This window comes from Copidosoma floridanum, unplaced genomic scaffold, assembly GCF_036245765.1.
Source record: "Copidosoma floridanum isolate Cflo_tuat_1 unplaced genomic scaffold, Cflo_Japanese_pri ptg000001l, whole genome shotgun sequence".
In the NCBI taxonomy this organism is placed as follows: domain Eukaryota; kingdom Metazoa; phylum Arthropoda; class Insecta; order Hymenoptera; family Encyrtidae; genus Copidosoma; species Copidosoma floridanum.
In genome coordinates this window covers 10,057,725-10,075,166 of record NW_028321878.1, presented here as the reverse complement: position 1 = coordinate 10,075,166, position 17,442 = coordinate 10,057,725, and the positions used below count along the sequence as shown (strand labels likewise).

At 39.2% G+C, this 17,442-nt stretch overlaps 3 protein-coding genes across 15 annotated transcripts in view; 2 read left to right on the top strand and 1 right to left on the bottom strand.

Moving 5' to 3' along the window:
• On the bottom strand, positions 1-4,948 carry PpV (Protein phosphatase V). Of its 2 annotated transcripts, none has more exons than XM_014362396.2 (7): positions 4,716-4,948; positions 4,432-4,527; positions 3,640-3,847; positions 3,491-3,570; positions 3,306-3,411; positions 3,061-3,222; positions 1-2,701 (listed from the first exon to the last, which is right to left on the bottom strand). In XM_014362396.2, the coding sequence occupies exons 1-7, from the start codon at positions 4,782-4,784 to the stop codon at positions 2,511-2,513; spliced, it is 912 nt and encodes a 303-aa protein (XP_014217882.1). In that variant the 5' UTR covers positions 4,785-4,948; the 3' UTR covers positions 1-2,510. The 2 variants fall into 2 exon arrangements, with proteins under 2 accessions (XP_014217882.1, XP_089444712.1); XM_089588586.1 differs by having other exon boundaries at positions 4,647-4,844.
• Positions 4,949-5,537: 589 nt separating this feature from the next.
• On the top strand, positions 5,538-7,398 carry LOC106646874 (prostaglandin reductase 1-like). The gene is made up of 4 exons (XM_014363046.2): positions 5,538-5,885; positions 6,223-6,520; positions 6,597-6,870; positions 6,946-7,398. The coding sequence occupies exons 1-4, from the start codon at positions 5,705-5,707 to the stop codon at positions 7,279-7,281; spliced, it is 1,089 nt and encodes a 362-aa protein (XP_014218532.2). The 5' UTR covers positions 5,538-5,704; the 3' UTR covers positions 7,282-7,398.
• A 2,374-nt stretch (positions 7,399-9,772) lies between these two features.
• shi (dynamin-1 shibire) overlaps positions 9,773-17,442 on the top strand; it is a 29,897-nt gene continuing 22,227 nt past the window's right edge. For all 12 annotated transcript variants that reach the window (XM_023392475.2, XM_089592853.1, XM_089592823.1 and 9 more), the window contains exons 1-2: positions 9,773-10,303; positions 13,382-13,455. In XM_023392475.2, coding sequence (XP_023248243.2) covers positions 10,140-10,303; positions 13,382-13,455 — 238 coding nt within the window. In that variant the 5' untranslated portion in view covers positions 9,773-10,139. The remainder of the gene's footprint in view (positions 10,304-13,381; positions 13,456-17,442) is intronic.

Here is a 17,442-nt window from a genome sequence, read left to right as displayed (position 1 = left end):
TTCAACGTACTCTTTTTTTTTTGTAAACTACGCAATGAAAAAATATATATATATATGTATATTTTTAAACTCAATAATGAACATTATGTTATTGATAACTTACAATATTAATATTCGATATAAATCCAAACAAATATACAATTAATAAAAAAAATTCTTATTATTGGACATACGTTTTTTAATGCGATAATCATGAACACTCTTTTATTCGTTTAAAACAATTTTTTATTTTTTTAATTAAAAACACTCGCTTTGTACTGTTGAAACATTGATTATTTGAAATTTTGTTCGTTTAAATATAATAATGGGTGTAAAGAAGAATATAACGTTAAGTAAGTCACTCAAAAGTATAATTGTACAATATAATGCAAGGAAAGTAAAAGTTATATTCCGCAGCTTATATATGTATATATTTTTTGTATTCAAGTACCGTCAAACATATCATATACACGCGGTAATTATGTTATATGACGTTGACAGAGCTATTTCGACTCAAACCCTATCTAAACCCCGTTCCTACGATAAAATAATAATATCGTGTTTTTCATGATACTTTACAAATAAAAAATAAAAGAAAAAAAAGCGTTTGAAATCGAAAAATTGCATTATCCTCGATCAAAACCATTTAGCTAAACAAAATATTTCCCTTATAATAATCACCATCAGATTCCACGGAGTTCTTGTTTTTTTTTTTTCTTTGTTTTTTTTTTTCATTTATCTTATTCATATGAAAAATTCGAATAACAAAACAAGGGAATATACATACCACAGTGGTGAGCAACATAGTAATTATTTAACAATCGATTATAATTCATTTTGTTACTTACTATAATAGTTTTTTTTTCTTTTTTTTTTTTTCATTCAATCTTCATTCTTGCGTAAAAATACCATGGTAAAATTATTTAAAATACGCACATTACACTATAATATATTCAACTACTACTTGAGAACTTTGGCTACTGCTATGAGCTATCGAACACACAGAGTAAGACTCTTATCTCTCTCTCGCTCTTTCTTGGTCGGAGAATACTACTCGCCCGATTTTTTTCTTCTTCCTTTTCTTCATCTCGCGAGGAAAGAATGCACCATCACACGGAAACAAAAGAAGAGAACTGAAGCTAATGTACGACTGCTTTATCGAAATATTGCAGTACCTATTTACTTTTTTCAAAAGTTCTTCGAGAATACTGTTTCTTTTTTTTTCTTTTTCTATTTTTTTTCACACAGAAACCTTTAAATCTATTAAAGCTGCGTCATTTTATAGGTACTAGCAACTTTGTTACAGCATATGAGGTGGCAACGAACAACAGCGTATACGTATACAAGTCTTTTAGGGTCAAATAAGGGATTGGGTACAGAAAAGACATTATTTCGTCCATTTTCATCTCATCCAGCTTGGAAAGTATCGGTAGGTATATGGTTTTCTTCCCTTTTCGTTTAATAACAATTATTATTGGGCGTAACGCTGCACGTTATATTACAGTACACATTAAAAAACAGAAAAAACAAAAGGAACATGGACACGTCACGTTCTTTGTTTTCTTTCTGCTCCATGCACTCGGGAAGACCACTTATCGATACAACTTATATAGTTACATTCATAGTGTTCGGTTTCATCGAGTTCGCCGTGTAATTCGTTAAAAAAAAAAACCTGAATTCCACGCTAATAAAATCCACGATCGACGAGAAACAGCAGCGAGATAAAGCCCACCTCGATCCGCCCCTCCAAGGACTTCATTCGTAGTGTCCCTCGGAATGTTTGCAATGAAAAATATTACGTTTCACAAGAACATCGTCCCATCTACTTCAGGATTCTCCTTACCCAAGAAAAAAAGCTCAGTAAAACAAAAAAAAAAGGGCCGAGCCTTCTCGTCACTCCCTTTCTTAATTTATAGATGCGAGTACGTGTATGCGTGTGTGCTCCGCGCAAAATTCTTACGTTAATAAACAACAAAAGCGTCTGTGGACCACTAAGAGCTCATTGCTCTTTCTCACTTTCTCTTTCCATGCACCAAAGAAGATACAATAAAGGCTGAACGACTCAATTATGTCGCGTTGTGCGTGTATCTACGCACTTATTATTAGCTACTTACACTGCTTTAGTCTCTTTTTACTTCGTTATTATACAAAAAAAAAAAAAAAAAACTCACCAGAATCTATTTCTCTCTCTCTCCTTTCGAAAATATCTACAAAAGGTGGGTGTACGTGTTGATGTGCAGCGAGAAAGCCACGTAAGTATGTACCTTCGCCCTCTTCTTGCGCCGAGATAAAGACACTCGAGTGAAAATAAAAGCGAAAGAAAGAGACGAGATGATGAGGAGGAAAGAAAGAACAAGGGGGATGTATGGGTGAAGTAAAAGAAGACGAGTTACGGTAGTAATAATAATCAGGGGTAGGCTCATCGTTATCGGCAAACAGCCTCGCACAGTTATCCAGCCCGTTAAATCGTCCAGTTGGTGAGCAGCATGAGTGCATAGCAGCAGCAACAGCAGTAACGGGGAGGAGTTAAATCACAAGAAGTAGGGAGTGGTCAACGTGGGTGGAATCACCCGCTCGGTATTTGGCACCGCTTCAAATATTACCGGGGTCTGCTCGTCGGCATTTTGGATGCGTAGTATGCTCGCCACGTTACCGCATCGGTAGCAATAGTTCGGCGCCGACCACACCGTCACCAGCTTGTCATCGAACATGTACCTGTAGCCTGTTGGCGGACAATTCGATTGTTTTTGTTGTTATTTCACTGATCACGTTTCTTAATACGATTTTTTTTAGGACGGGTTGGTTGCGAAATAAAAGCTGGGAATCGTGAGCAACAGAAAATGAGTAAAGGCGTGACCAATGATTCAGTGAAAAGTAAACTTGGGTATAATAGGCATTAGGGATGGTATTATAATGGTGATTTCATTGTATGGTTAGCAGCCAATGGGAGAAAAACACAAAATCCATGTTCGTGCATGTTCGAGTTTTTATGCGGTTCATGGTAAACTTACAACTAACAATTATAATTAATTATAGCAGAGAAATATTTTAACATGCATGCATGATGAAAAAATGCCTTACCTTCGTTTACTAGCTGGTGGGCTCTGCAAATAAGTTTAAGATCATTTATCTCCATGAATAAGTGTGTTATGCTTGCCCCAAACAGCCAACCAGCTCCTCTAGGGCTAACTGTCCACGTTCTTACATCTTCTGGGTCTGACCAGACCAAATCACAGAATGCACCTGTGTATTTAAAAAATTATAATGTAGTTGGATTTTACAGCATGTTTATTTTCTTTTTACGGCATGCAAAGTTAACAACGAACCTTTATGTGGAATTTCTTGTCTCCTATCAATTATTCTAATTTGATCTAAAGTCTTAATAAGTGGTGATAAACCTCCATGCACACATAGGACTTGTTCATCAATTAACTGGGAATAGACATCAAGGAATTTTTATATCATAACTTCATTAAAATTTGATAATCATGCAAGTATATGTTTGACTTACGGCAGCAATTGTAAGTAGATCAAAAACCTTACAACAATATTTCCATGCATTTGCATTTCCATATTTATTTAGACACTCATCTGTAAAATAAAGAAAATCAATATGAATATCCTTATGTAGTTGTTGAATGTTGTACTGTCAAAACTTACCATAAAATCCATATACATGTGTGATTTGCCTCGACTCATGGTTTCCTCGAAGTAGTACTATTCTATCAGACCATTTGGCTTTTAAAGTTAATAGACGGGTCAGTGTTTCTAAACTATAATAACCTCTGTCTACAAAATCTCCCATAAATATGTAATTTGTTTCAGGCACAGGTCCTCCATTACGAAAAAGCTCTTCTAAATCATAGAACTGTAAAAAGAATCATATTCCCTCTTAGCACTTACCATCCATGTTTTAAAACACATACATGTGTAATGACTCGCGTTTAAAATTTAAAAGCATATATCAAAACTGATTGTGCGTGTTAGAAAGTGTGTCAGCTGATCAACAAGAAAAAATGAATATTTAAGTAGGTATCAAGATGCAATCAATTGAAAAAACGCGATGTCACATAAAAAAAAAGTAGCAGTAGAGTTAGAAGAAAGTAAAGTATAGTTTTTAATAGATTAGGAGCCGACTTATGTATACGTCGCCGAGAGAGACTGGACGCAAAAATAGATAATAGGTAGGTAGGTAGCACGGCACACAGCAGGGACGCATTTGCCCTTCTAAACGCTGCACCGTCGTCACGCATTTTTTGCAATTGCATACAAATAAATTCAAAGAAAAGAAGCTGCATGCAACAAATAAATCTAACTTTCACTTGTGCTTTAAAAAAAAAAAAAAAAAAAACACAGCGTCGAAAGACGAAATTGAAAATAATAAAGATTACCCGGGGAGAGAGAGTATTTGAAGGTTAGGTCGAGATAAAGGGTTAAATAATAAATGTATACCTGGCCGTGGATATCGCCGCATACGGTGACGGGCGAACAGACGGGCTGGACGTTTGACTCCTCCAGGAGTATGTCGGACACCATGTCGCACAACTTCTGCTCGGAGCCAACGAAAAAAGAGGACGAACAAACGTAGACATGGAATTACAATTTTTTATATATTTAATACAATGTAAACACATCTCTATTATCTGTATTTGTATGATTTACCGGGCGATCGAAAAGAACGTGAGGAAGAAAAAAAAAAAAGAAACAAATGAGTTGGACTGGACGTTCGAACTGACCTTAAGATCATGTTCCGGCAGGTACTTGCACTCCTTGGCGATTTCTATCCACCTGTCGAGCTCCGACATGGTGATAATCACGATATTACGAGAACGATAATGACGATGATAATGGTGTTGCGCGTGTACTATCTTATACTATTATTGTTTTCGTGGTCGTTATTGCGAGGTTAAAAGAACACGGGCCCGATGAGACGGCGATTACGAGGTTTTCGCTCGTACCACCCTCGCACGACGGCAAACACTGCACTGTTCATCTACATACTTACGCGTATCTGTGTACGTACACACACGAGCTGTAGATACGAGTAGCGCTGCAATTCGAAATTGGCAAATAGAGGAACTAACGATAAAAAGTCACTTGCCGCCGCGATTTGGAACGTGTGACCTCCAATGTTGGTTCAAGAGCTAATCGGAGCCAACTTTTTTGTATTGAAAATAGTCCGGACGAAAAAAGGTACCATCTCTATCCTATGAATGTATAATAATAACGGAAAATGCCGATTTCACTTCAATAAATTTTCCCCCGACAGAGAGACAAACACACAGTTTCTTTTACTGTCTCATGGAAAGCTGCGTTTGGATCGCCAAGTTCCGAGAGTTTTAGAACTCGCTGTTGCGATTGCAATGCGAGCTCACCTTTAATAATTGACTCTTCCAATCGAAGAACAGATTTTTTAATTTGCGAAATGAGTGGAAGCTTCCACAAATCTTTTCATATCGCGATCCACATTCGTGAATGACTTTTTTCTCACACATATATACAACACACTTACACTGTAGTATAGAATACTAACCTAATCTCTTGTACATAGTATACCGTACGTGTTGATTATCTGTATTTCATAAGTAGATTTATCGAGTTTACTTGAAAGTTTTGTTTGTTAAAAGTGACTTTCAGTGTATGTTCGCCATTTACAACAGGCGCAGTCGTTTCAAACAAATTATCCGTGCTGTGTTGTGTAAAAACACAACTAATTGAGTGTTCGATGGCCAGTTCTTTAAAAAAATGTATCTCGCTGTTATCTCAGCAATCCTTGTCCATTCAGCGAAATCGAACGTTGGCTACGGTCGCGAAAAAGTATGTATATACCAAGCACTTTGCCGATCAACCTAAACCAACCGATTTAAGGCTTGTCGAGGAACAATTGCCTCCTCTCAAAGATGGTGGTTCGTACAAAACTGTTGTTCTTTTTTTAAAAATCCTTCTTAGCCATCTATATTTCATAACATTTCAATATGCATTCTTACACACGTTATATGTAAATCGTTATAAGTATATATAGCTTTCCGTTTACAAATAAATTCCCAAAGAATAAGGAATTAAAAAAAAATGAATAAATAATCTTCAAACTGATCAGTTTTAACGCGTATGATAAAACGATTTTACACATTTTCAATGCGTGTCCAGTTAACAGCTAATAAAAATAACTTGATCGATGCACAAAGAAAAGTTTACTTGTAAAAATATGAAGAGTTATACATCCTTTGCAAAAACCGATCGCAGATATCCTCGTTGAAGCCGAATACCTCTCTGTGGACCCATACATGCGCGTCTACACACTCGGTCTGCCATTGGGCAGTACAATGATCGGTGGTCAGGTGGCAAAGATATTGGAATCGAAAAATCCAGATTACCCGGTTGGCAAGAGAATCGTGGGCTACATGGGCTGGAGGAGTCACACGGTGCTGAATCCGAACTTACCACCACCCAAGGAACAGTTTTCGATAGAGAAACCCTACCTTTTGCCGGATATTGGCGAACTGTCGCCTTCCCTAGGACTAGGAGTCTTGGGAATGACGGGGTATAAAGAATAATGATATACTTTTTTTTTTCGTTCCATATTAATTTATACAAACGCGTTTACAACTTTTACCCAGAAACACAGCGTACTTTGGTTTGATGGACGTTTGCAAACCAAAAGCCGGTGAAACTTTGGTGATCAGTGGAGCCGCCGGCGCGGTAGGCTCTCACGTTGGCCAAATAGCCAAAATTCACGGACTCAAGACCATCGGGATAGCAGGTTCGGATAGCAAATGCAAGTGGCTCGTCGACGAGTTGGGCTTCGACAATGCTATCAACTACAAAAAACAGAACGTCGCCGCAGCTTTGAAAGAAGCCGCGGCTGATGGTATAGACTGTTACTTCGATAACGTATGTATTTTTTTTTTTTTTTTTTTTTTTTCGTTTACGCAAACATTACACGTAGAAATATACTTTTCGCAACAGGTCGGAGGCGACATTTCCACCGCAGTGATTTACCAGATGCGGCGCTTCGGTAGAGTATCGATTTGCGGGAGCATTTGCTCGTACAATGACGCGCAATTGCCCAAAACGAGGATTCTTCAGCCAGCCTTTGTGTTCAAGCAATTGAGGATGGAAGGTTTCGTTGTGTCGCGCTGGAACGATCGCTGGTTCGAGGGTATCGAGAGGAACATGCAATGGATCCGCGAGGGAAAATTAAAGTACAAGGAAACTGTGACCGAAGGATTCGAGAACATGTTCCGGGCCTTTCATGGAATGATGAAGGGCGAGAATTTTGGCAAAGCCGTTGTTAAAGTTTGAAGAGTTTTATAAAAAGCTGTTGTACATTTTTTTTTTTTTTTTTTTTAAAGGGAAAAAGTTTTCCAAAGAATCGACTGGATCACAACGACGACGCTTATGTGATTGCATATTTTTGTACTCCCCTTATGTTTTTTTTTTTTTTAAATATAAATGTTTTCTTACGTTGATCGTGGGTCAGTTATTTTGCCTTTTTTTCTGCGTACTTTTGTACTTTTTATTAATTTTTTTTTTTTTTTTTTTTTGGACTCATTTGCGCCAAATCAAACGTTATCATCAATAATGACAATCGCATGCGGACTAACTCGTTTCGAGCTTGCAAGTTCACCATTGTGACTGAAATATTCAAACGCACCCGTGGCTCCCAGATTTCGGTACAAACGGTCGATTTCGACTGCTTGTCATTCTCCCTTAAAATTAAATTATTTCGATTGCTGGTTATTGGAAAATCATGTGTTGTGTACTGTGTGTCGTATACAGATTGCATGGGCAACATAGGTACACAGAGTATAGGTACGTTCACAACTTGGCTAGCTAAATAAGTAGGTCATGACATACTAGTATAATATACAACGACTTTTGTACTTTGTACTATATACATCATCAGAGAAGAGGGAAATACCTATCTGCTAAGTATATAGTGCGCACACGCTTAGATTATCGATCGAGCGGCAACATACACCCGCACTTTAACTCTTTAACGTTACTTATTACAGGTCGTACATATACATACATGGGTATGAATGGAAGTGGTTGACGCACGCGTTTGGACTGCTTTTAAATTCTTAACGATCCCGTTCTCCACCCTCGGACAACATAGAAATTCAATTTTGGCGAACAAGGTTAATAGGAAATGTGCCTGTCTTTCCGTTATATAAGTGAAGATTCCTGTAAGAAATCGCATTCGTTCAACGCATTAAAACCACTTTTATTTGGATAGACAATCGCGGTATTGAATAGTAATCATCGATACGACCGTTTGTTTGTTTTTATTTTTTTTGGTGATCAACAGTCAACTGATGAGTTTTGAATTATAAATTGCGTTTCAAATGAGATTGCAAGTTAAACTTATACAATAAGGGAATAAAATACTGCAGTTATTTAAAGTTTATCGTGAAACGGCCTCTGCCCTGTTTTAACAAACTAACACCTATTTAAATTCTCTCAGAATGAGAATTAAGGGGAGTCCCCGTTAGCGTTTAAATAAACTTTCGTTTTTGATTCAAAATTTTGTCTTTCCTGTCTTTCTCTATACATTTGCATTATTACACATTACGTAATACTAAATTGTACAAATATTTATATTTTATACCCTACCCTTTCCCCACATCTTTCATTTCAAAATATTTGCAAAAAGAAGACAAACGGCAGAAGTTCGTTCCCAAATGGCTTGTGCGTCCGACCGCATTCCTAGTTCTATAACGCCTGTCGGAACATTCCTAGTTTATTTTTTTTACGTAGTTGCTGCTCGTTCAGCACGTGCGTGCACATTGCATTTGTGTACTGATTTCTTCAGTTTTTCAAGATTGGCAGGGGCCGTACCATGTAACTATTTTTCTGTACATCAGTCTATGTTACAACATAGGCCCGCGAAGTGAAAAAAAGTTATATGGTACGGCTCCAGAGAATTATATATTCATAGACATATAAGAAAAATAACGAGACAGCTCGTTCTTATGTACGGTGCTAAAGCATAAGTAGAAAGAGACACAACATCGAACGTGGACATCTGTCTCTCTCGCACGTGTGCAAAGGTGGGAATGTGCAAGAGAGATAGATACCAACGTTCGATGTTGTGTCTTCTTCTACTTGTGCTTCAGCGCCGTATACATAAGAACGAGCAGTCTATTTTTCTTATATGTCTATGGGCACTTTCCTTATGGATATAAATATATGTAAGACGCCAAGACGCGGTCAATTTGAATATGCGTTCAAGTTGACAGTCAACTGTTGATAACTCCGAACTCCGAGAGGGACTCCATGTACATGCTCACGTAAATGTGTGTTATGTATCTATATTTTGTAGTGGGCAGAGTAAGGCAGAGTCAACCTGAAGTAACCCAAACGGATAATCGAATGAACCTTATGTAGCGGCCGAACCGTCATGAAAATGCACCTTTAAGGGCGTCTGCAAACCGATGAGGTCGGCAGAACGGCGGGAGACTCGAAACACATTTATACATGGGAATATAAATGTGTAGTAAAGTAAAGGGGTGCCATCCTGCCATGCATCATGATCCATCCTTTGACTGGGCTATGATTGTACCGTATAATAGCTGAGGTTAAGACTGGGTGAGCGAGAGCTCTGCTGGTGGACAATACCCGCATGTGTGTAACCACGCGAGTAAAAGTAAAGACTGATCTAACTGATGAGTATACACATCACAAGAGACTAAGAGAGTGAGAGAGAGCAGAGCGCATGCTCTATCTCTTTCTTTCTTCTTGCTCCGATTTTCCGTAAAGAGAGTGTGTTTAAAACTTAGTCAGCGTTGGTCGTCGTTGTGTACAACAGTAGTTGGCTGGCTGCTGGCCCCGTAGGTGTGCGATCTCTTGGGTCAGACTCTCGTATGAAAATAATCGGTTGCGAGTGCGGGATACCTCATTGTTTTTGCATGTAACACCAACAAACAACAACATATTGAATACGCATAGTAAAGGGGTAACGTAGGGAAAAAAAAACAAAGTTGGACCACAGCTCCGAGGAGATAAACAGGGAGGAAGGAGGCGGGCGCTCACGGGCGCTCTCCACCGCCTGCACCACCACCACCAGTAGCCGAGAGAGAGAGGTGAGGCGAGCTGCAGTTGCAGCAGCAGTAGAACCGCCGCCTGCGCCGTGAGCATCACCCAGTGGGTCGGTCAACATGGCGGGGAATACGGGCATGGAGCAACTGATCCCGATCGTAAACAAGCTCCAGGATGCCTTCACCCAGCTCGGGGTCACGATGCAGCTCGACCTGCCGCAGATCGCCGTCGTCGGTGGCCAGTCGGCTGGCAAGTCATCCGTACTCGAGAACTTCGTTGGAAAGTAAGTTGTAAGAATGTATCCCATGGTACTGCCATATCACCTCGTGGTTGATCAACTTGGATGACTTTCCTACCCTCCTTCTCGCCGTCCTGGTCGCTCTTTCTCTCTTTGGTCGGAGGTGTGTCAGTGCGCGCGCGCGCACATATACGCACACGCGACCGTTATTGGTATCGTCGTTGTCGTCGTCGTCGTCGTCGTTTGTGTTCGAGCTTCTGCTGCTCCGTACGTAATGCCTCTACAACGAACATCAGCTTGTGGGCATCCTTTTTTGTGGAGCTCATGGCTTTCCCCTAATGATGAAAGGGATGAGGGTGATTTAAGGGCGACAAAGAGAGGGTTCAAGTTTTACCTGTGTTGTAGTCTGAGATGGATGAGGTTTGAACAATGATAATTCAATGCAGAGAAAGAAGCCACTGGCTAAGGAGGAGTGTGGAAATAGGGTTGACTTGATCAATACCTTGCACTTGTTAAGGAGTGTTTGATGTTTTTTTTTTTTTTATTTTTTTTTTATTTTGGTGTCTGCAAAGTATGCAAACTAAGGGTTAACATGGATGAGCAACAACATGAATATTACCAGACAATTTTGTTCTTGGTAGTTGTAATCCTGTTAGATTTTTTTCAAGTATTGATTTTTCAGTACCTGTATAGGTTGCATAAATTATAAACAGTAATAGCATGTGACTGGCAAAATATCCTTATCTTGATTGATGTAATGGATTTCAGAGTATTTATGTTAATCAAACTTTTTTTTTTACGAATCAATATTATTTGTTTAACATGGCATGCGATTAAAAAGTTATTGATGTTACGTGAAGAAAACATTCATGAATCATCTGTGGTTCAACTTAATTCAGCAATTCTTATGGATTATAATAAGAATAAGGTTAAATAAAAAAAATTCAAACATTTTTAATGACTCAGTATTGTAATATTCGTGATATTCGATTTTAACTAACTTTTTTCGAACATGCGTAAATTTAATGTTTTTAAAAGCAATCAAAGAAAGTTCTGTTAATACTTATCAATGACATTTTTATTTATAATAAAAGTAATTGTACTTGAAAAAAAAAACTGTTCAGAACAATGTCTGTGTTTAAAGAATAACACATTAACTTGCTAAGTACTCTTGTCTGATAAGATTATTACAATCAGTTGCTGACATTTTGTTCTTTTAATTTTATTTATTTGTTCTTTAGGGTGATACAATATAATCAAGAGCTTTATTTTTTGCCACACTATATAGTATAGTCATGTTATTTTGACAAGTAATTCATTCATGTGTGTCTAAGTAGGGAGACTTTTAAAACAGCACATTATACCTTTATTGCATTGCTTTAAACTTGTTAAAATTCAAAATAATCATGCATCAGTTAATTTCTGCAATACTTGCAGTTCTTTATTACTAAACTTATTGTGTCAATCTTCTATAGTGCTCCTTTATAGTTAACCAGGTCAGTCAATGATCTTTCACAGTCTTTGTGAGAAAGAAATATAATTCAACAATTTTTTTTTTTTTATATTATAAGACATTTTTTGCACCTACTTTATCGCTGAAATAAAACAAATGTGAAAATCAATTATCCAAACTGTTGACCAGTAGTGAAAATAATTAAATTATTCATTTGCTGTACAGTTTAGCTGTTTACCTTTTGTGATTTTAATTAAAATATGATCATAACAAAGAACAATGCCCTGGTTCAGTTAAATTTAACACAAAAAAGGGGGAGGGAGAGAGAGGAGCCAGTAGCAGTAAATGACAGCAATTGATTGCAGTATCTTATCCCAGGTATCAAATGCAAGTTAATGAGGTGTCATTCATGTGAGGCATCCTTTTTTTTCTCTCCACATGTACACGCTGGCAGGGCTGAAATGATTATTTTTATGGCAACTAGATGATGGTTTGGTGTTTTTTAACTGACCTGAATTCCAGAAATTAACCTATGCTCTACAGCACACTACCTCCTTTAGCTCCTGTGTTCCTCTATACCTATTATCTAAGCTTCAATTTCATGCACTCATTTCAAGCTAGAGTTTTTATTTAAGCACTCATTATTGAGATCATGTGTTGCAAGTTAACATGATATTCAACGAATTTTAATAACAGTAATCTTGGAGACTATTTGCTTTTGATGTAAAGAAAAAAAATAATAATAAATACAGTGGAAATTTCCTCCCCCTTAAAAAAACCAACTAATTTTAATTTGATTTAACTCTCCAAAAATTTGGCGCTTAATTGTTGATAAATATTTTTCTTCAGTCACATCAGTTGTAAAAGTAATTGATGAAAATAGAATATCGTCTTGTTGCTGGATGTACACATCGTGTTTTTCAAATCCAGCAGTGAGCTAAGCTTTAATGAAGGCTCATTTGATGCTTTTTTTTTTTTTTTTTTTTTCATTTTCTCTAGCGAGATACCATGATTAATCACGCTGCCGAAGCTTACGCACCAGCAGCGTCCGTTTCCGCTGATTTTCGAGATTTTTTTTTCTTCTTCTTCCTTTCGACGACGACCGGTCGATCCATCCAATGGGAGCATCAAGGATAATTCCTCACACAAAGTGCACCTGAGCTTCTTCCTCCAAGTGCGCTCATTGTTTTCCCGCTATCATCCTCGAAGATCTCCCGTTTCGTCGTTGTTGTATATTTAGAGTTCGCACTCGGCGAGGAATGCGACGAGTCGAACGCCTCTCTGAGCGTTTCCATACTAGGGAATGCATAGCTTTTTTTTTTTTTCAACCGCAAAACATTTATACGGAAAAAAAAACAAAAAAAGAAGTTCGGAAAAAGCAATGTAACAGGGGGGGAAAAGAAAAAATTTGCTCTTTCCGAAACGACTGACGTCAGTCCATGTACATATAAAACTCCGGTGTGTCGATTCCGTGACACAAATTACCGGTTGAGAGTCTCCGGTGCCATTGGAGTTCGTCATCATCTCACGCATTTCGCACCACTACGACGATAAAACGTTGGAATCATGCACGAGTTTTTATTTATTTATTTATTTTTTTTCAAGCAACTACACTCGTTTAATGATCAATTTTCTGTCCTTGATTGACGTTTCGTTTGTTTATCTTTCAGGGATTTCTTGCCACGAGGGTCGGGCATCGTCACCAGAAGACCGCTCATCCTGCAGCTCATCAACAGCACGACCGGTAATTAATTTTCTGCATTCGCACTCGCGACATTTCGAAAAGGAAAACATAACGGTGGTGGACACGTGACTGCGAAACGAGATGAAAGGAAGCAAAAGGAATCTCGCGAAATCATCGTTCACCTGTCCCTGCGTGCATGTACCTTTGACAATGGAAGAACAATCGCTCGACAGTTTTACTGGCGCTCCGCAGTGCTGATTCACTCGTTGATTGGCCACGAGCGTGCGCCGTCCATGACGATCGAGCTCCAAACTCCCTTTTATTTTTTCCATCCCAGCATCATCGCAAGGTCCCTCCTCCCCTCCTCGTACCAACGGACTGCGTGTCCGTCTCTCCTCCGCGTTGTTGTCATTATTGTCGTGGCTGTGACGATCTTTTCCGTGCGCTAAAAAAGACCATCCATTGTACACCCAAGATAAAAATGAACTTGCCCCCTTTGATCACGATGATTTTGCTCATCTCTGCGTATATATACATTGTATATGTACGTCATTTTCGGGGTGGTGCCGCCTCCTCTGCGTGTGCAACCAAAGAACGGGACTTTTTTCCAAAGCGATTTGTCTTTTAATTTTTATCGTCCTTTGTGTTTCGAGGTAAACATGGCGCAGTGACAATTGCTAAAAATACCGGCACGCCATTGTTGTTATGATGGAACAATTAAAACTTTTGCAATTTGTTTTTCCTTTTTTTTTTCTTTTTTTTTTTCTTTCACTATCGATTACTCCCGTACCGTGTACGATAGATTTTTTGGCAAGATTACGTGTACACCTGAAAGCTGAGCGCGACTCTCGAGTGCCATCAAAATATGGAACAACTCGATGACCCAACTTGAACTTGACTAGGTCAAAAAAGCCTTGAGCTCACGAAAATCTCCAAACAATCGATATTATTACCTTATTTTCAACAAAAAAATCATCTTTTTTTTCCAATTACCGTTTTTTTAAAGTATACAATTTTACATTTTGGCACAGCGTCTAACATATAATATTTATAAAAAATACATGCATCATTTCTTTGACATTGCATGCTCAACTCCAGCGTTTAATGCCAGTCCGGATGATTCGCAGGTTTACTCCATACAAACAAGATTTCGTCAAAACGCGCTATAAAAATTTCATCAAAAGCACGGCTCCCTTCCCTGCAAAAAGAAAGAAAGAAAGAAAGAAAGAAAATAAAATCCCCAGCAGCAGCAGGGGGTAGCTCCCAAAGCGAGAATTCAGGGTCCTTTCGTTTCATAACACTGAATTTCCAGTACAAGGCGCCCGTGCGCCGTCGCGGGTCAATAAGCGCGCGCCCAACCCTCCCACCCTCGTACCTCCACCCACACATTGCACGTCGCGGAAACGCGCGCGCGCGTGGACGACCGACACGCGAATGTATTTATATATATGTACCCACAGGGTGCTCCCTTCTCAAGTGGGTGGGTGCAGGTTGGTCCGTGAGTTTATACATACATGTATACAATTACAGGGGGGGGGGGTTAAAAAGTGTTCACCTTCTTCTTCCTTTTCCCTCTTTCGATGCTCTGTCAGCCGATGGAGACGACCCATCGCTCGCGAGCACGTACAGGTATACGTGTTTCAGATTGATGGACGGATGGACAGATTAGAACGAGCGACACGATGAGCGCCATCGGAGAAACCTGTCAAATACGCGCGCGTACATCACTATCCGATATGGATGGTAACGTATATGGGCGTACGCGCACAGAACAGGTGGCAGAGGGAGGAGGGCAATGATAATGTTGTCACTTACACGTGTACAAGGGGATATATGTATTTCAAAGAATGGCCCCTTCGAGGGAAATGTTATCCGATTTCTTTTTTTTCTTTTTTTACTTCACGAGCTGTGGGTCCATGAAAAAAAACAACGTCCAAATGGACCATCCCAAAAAAAATTTGTACAAATTGTTATTGTTTCGTTTGGTTTTTACTTTTTTTTCTGATCCATCATTTCGATACAACGATAAATCGCGCCAATCCCGTTGTACGTATATGGCCATTATGACAATGAGCAAGCAACGATAAACGAAACGATTCGTCCTTCTATGAAATTACTTCTTTGAATCATCGATGATTCCACGATAATCGGGACACGCATAAACCCACTCTTGTGTACAAAACGGTGCGTCGTTGCACACTCCGGCCCGGGTTAATCTCCCATTGACCCTGTGGATCCCATGCGCTCGTCGTCGTGTCGCTCGATCGAGGAGGGGTTTTTTTTTTCTCGCAGCAGGTGATGCTATATTCATTCCATTGTATACTTGTACAGCTGGATAATGCGTTATTGACACGTGCACGCGTCATGGTACATTATTACATGGACACACTGGTTTACGTATAAGTGATTGCTATATTTAATAGTTGATGGGCTGTCGAGACTTTTGATGCGTATAGCGTCGACGCGAAGGAGGATCGTATATACTTGTGTGAAGATGACGACGACGCGCTACTGGTGAAAAACGTATGTACATAAGCAGCCCCGGGAATCGCCTCACGTACTCGCAATCGAGCGATACTTTTTTTTTTTTTTTCTTCTTCTTGAGATCGACATCATTTCGTCCTCTGCTAAGAGTCGTTTTCATTGACAAATGACAAGCTTTTACGTATACGTTGGTACTTACCAAATCTCAATAAGAAAAATTGTAAGTACTCCGCAATAATAATATGCGTATTGGTGGCGCGTCAGCTTTGTTTGGCACATGAAAACCGTACTGTTGTACGGATAACGATAAAACCGCGCGCGTATATATGTATATTTATTCGCTGATTAATAAGGAAGGCGTGACAAAATTCTTACCCGCTGTGCTCTGAATCCGCGTGTACGTACCGATTCATTCATCGATTTTTTTTAACATATACATCAATTATTTGGGGGAAAAAAAAAAACAAAAAATACCGATAGCTAGATAAATCATGAAAATGAACCAAATGACAACCGCACTGCAAACACAATCAACTCGGGAAGCGAAAAATCAATAGAGAGTAAATATTCCACGTAGGTACCTATACAAATGTGCATGAAAAAAAAAAAAAAAAACCCCTTCCAAATACGAACCGGTCACGCTTCGTCGCAGGGGCCAGTTGAGTTTGAAACTCTTTAATTACTTGCAACTCGAACGAATCATTTCCGGTCCAGCGCCACGAACTTTGCGTCACTGCGCGTTACACGCCCACAAGGTTATTAAGCTACTCCACCGTGTCCATCTATCCATCCACATATGAATATAATCAAACACGTGTCCCTTACATATTATACAGTGTATCGCACGCGATGAACTCCTTTTCTTACAAACGAGTAAGTAAGTGAGTATACGAGTACAGCACCACCCGCGGGGGCGTATATGTACAATGTAAGCAAAAGTACAAATATATATACGTGCACGTGCGGCTGGCACCCCCTTATCGATTCTTGGCCTCTCGATGCCACTCCACTTCGATACGAAGGAAAAGACCGGGAAAGTGGGGGGGGGAATAAGCTACAGATGTATAGGTGTATATTGCAGTGCTATACTGTAAAAAGAAAGGCTGTCGGAAAATGAAGACAGACAAGACCTGAAATGCGGGGTAGGGGGGGGGGGATGAGATAATAGCCCAAGCGCGCGCAACACCAGCGAAAAGAGCATATAAAGTTCACGGCGGCGTGAAGAACTTTCTTCCTTTTTTTTCGCGAAAGGAAAGAAAAGATAAATATGATAATGGCGATGGTGAAAAGTGGGCTTCGCCATAACGATTTCTGGTCGGGTATTTTTGCTCCCTCCTCCGTCTTCGTTAAACATGCACGAGGTATATAGTCGTTGTACCGAGAGAGAGAGAGGGAGGGAGGGAAAAACTAGGCCACCAGGGCGACCATAGACTTTTTTCCTCCGTTGCATATGATACTATGTAGGTGATTTTTTTTTTTATTTTTACCTTTTTTCGATGAAAGTTTGGCCTACCTTTTCCACACCCGTATAATATTATATTGTGCGCTATTGTACCGGGATTT

Coding starts and splice junctions, on each gene's coding strand:
- PpV (XM_089588586.1), bottom strand. CDS start 4,784: ATGTCGGAGCTCGACAGGTGGATAGAAATCGCCAAGGAGTGCAAGTAC. Junction 4,528..4,646: donor TCCTCACGTTCTTTTCGATC/GCCCGGTAAATC, acceptor GGCTCCGAGCAG/AAGTTGTGCGACATGGTGTC. Junction 3,223..3,305: donor ACAAGAAATTCCACATAAAG/GTTCGTTGTTAA, acceptor TTAAATACACAG/GTGCATTCTGTGATTTGGTC.
- LOC106646874 (XM_014363046.2), top strand. CDS start 5,705: ATGGCCAGTTCTTTAAAAAAATGTATCTCGCTGTTATCTCAGCAATCC. Junction 5,886..6,222: donor GCCTCCTCTCAAAGATGGTG/GTTCGTACAAAA, acceptor AACCGATCGCAG/ATATCCTCGTTGAAGCCGAA. Junction 6,521..6,596: donor GGAGTCTTGGGAATGACGGG/GTATAAAGAATA, acceptor ACTTTTACCCAG/AAACACAGCGTACTTTGGTT.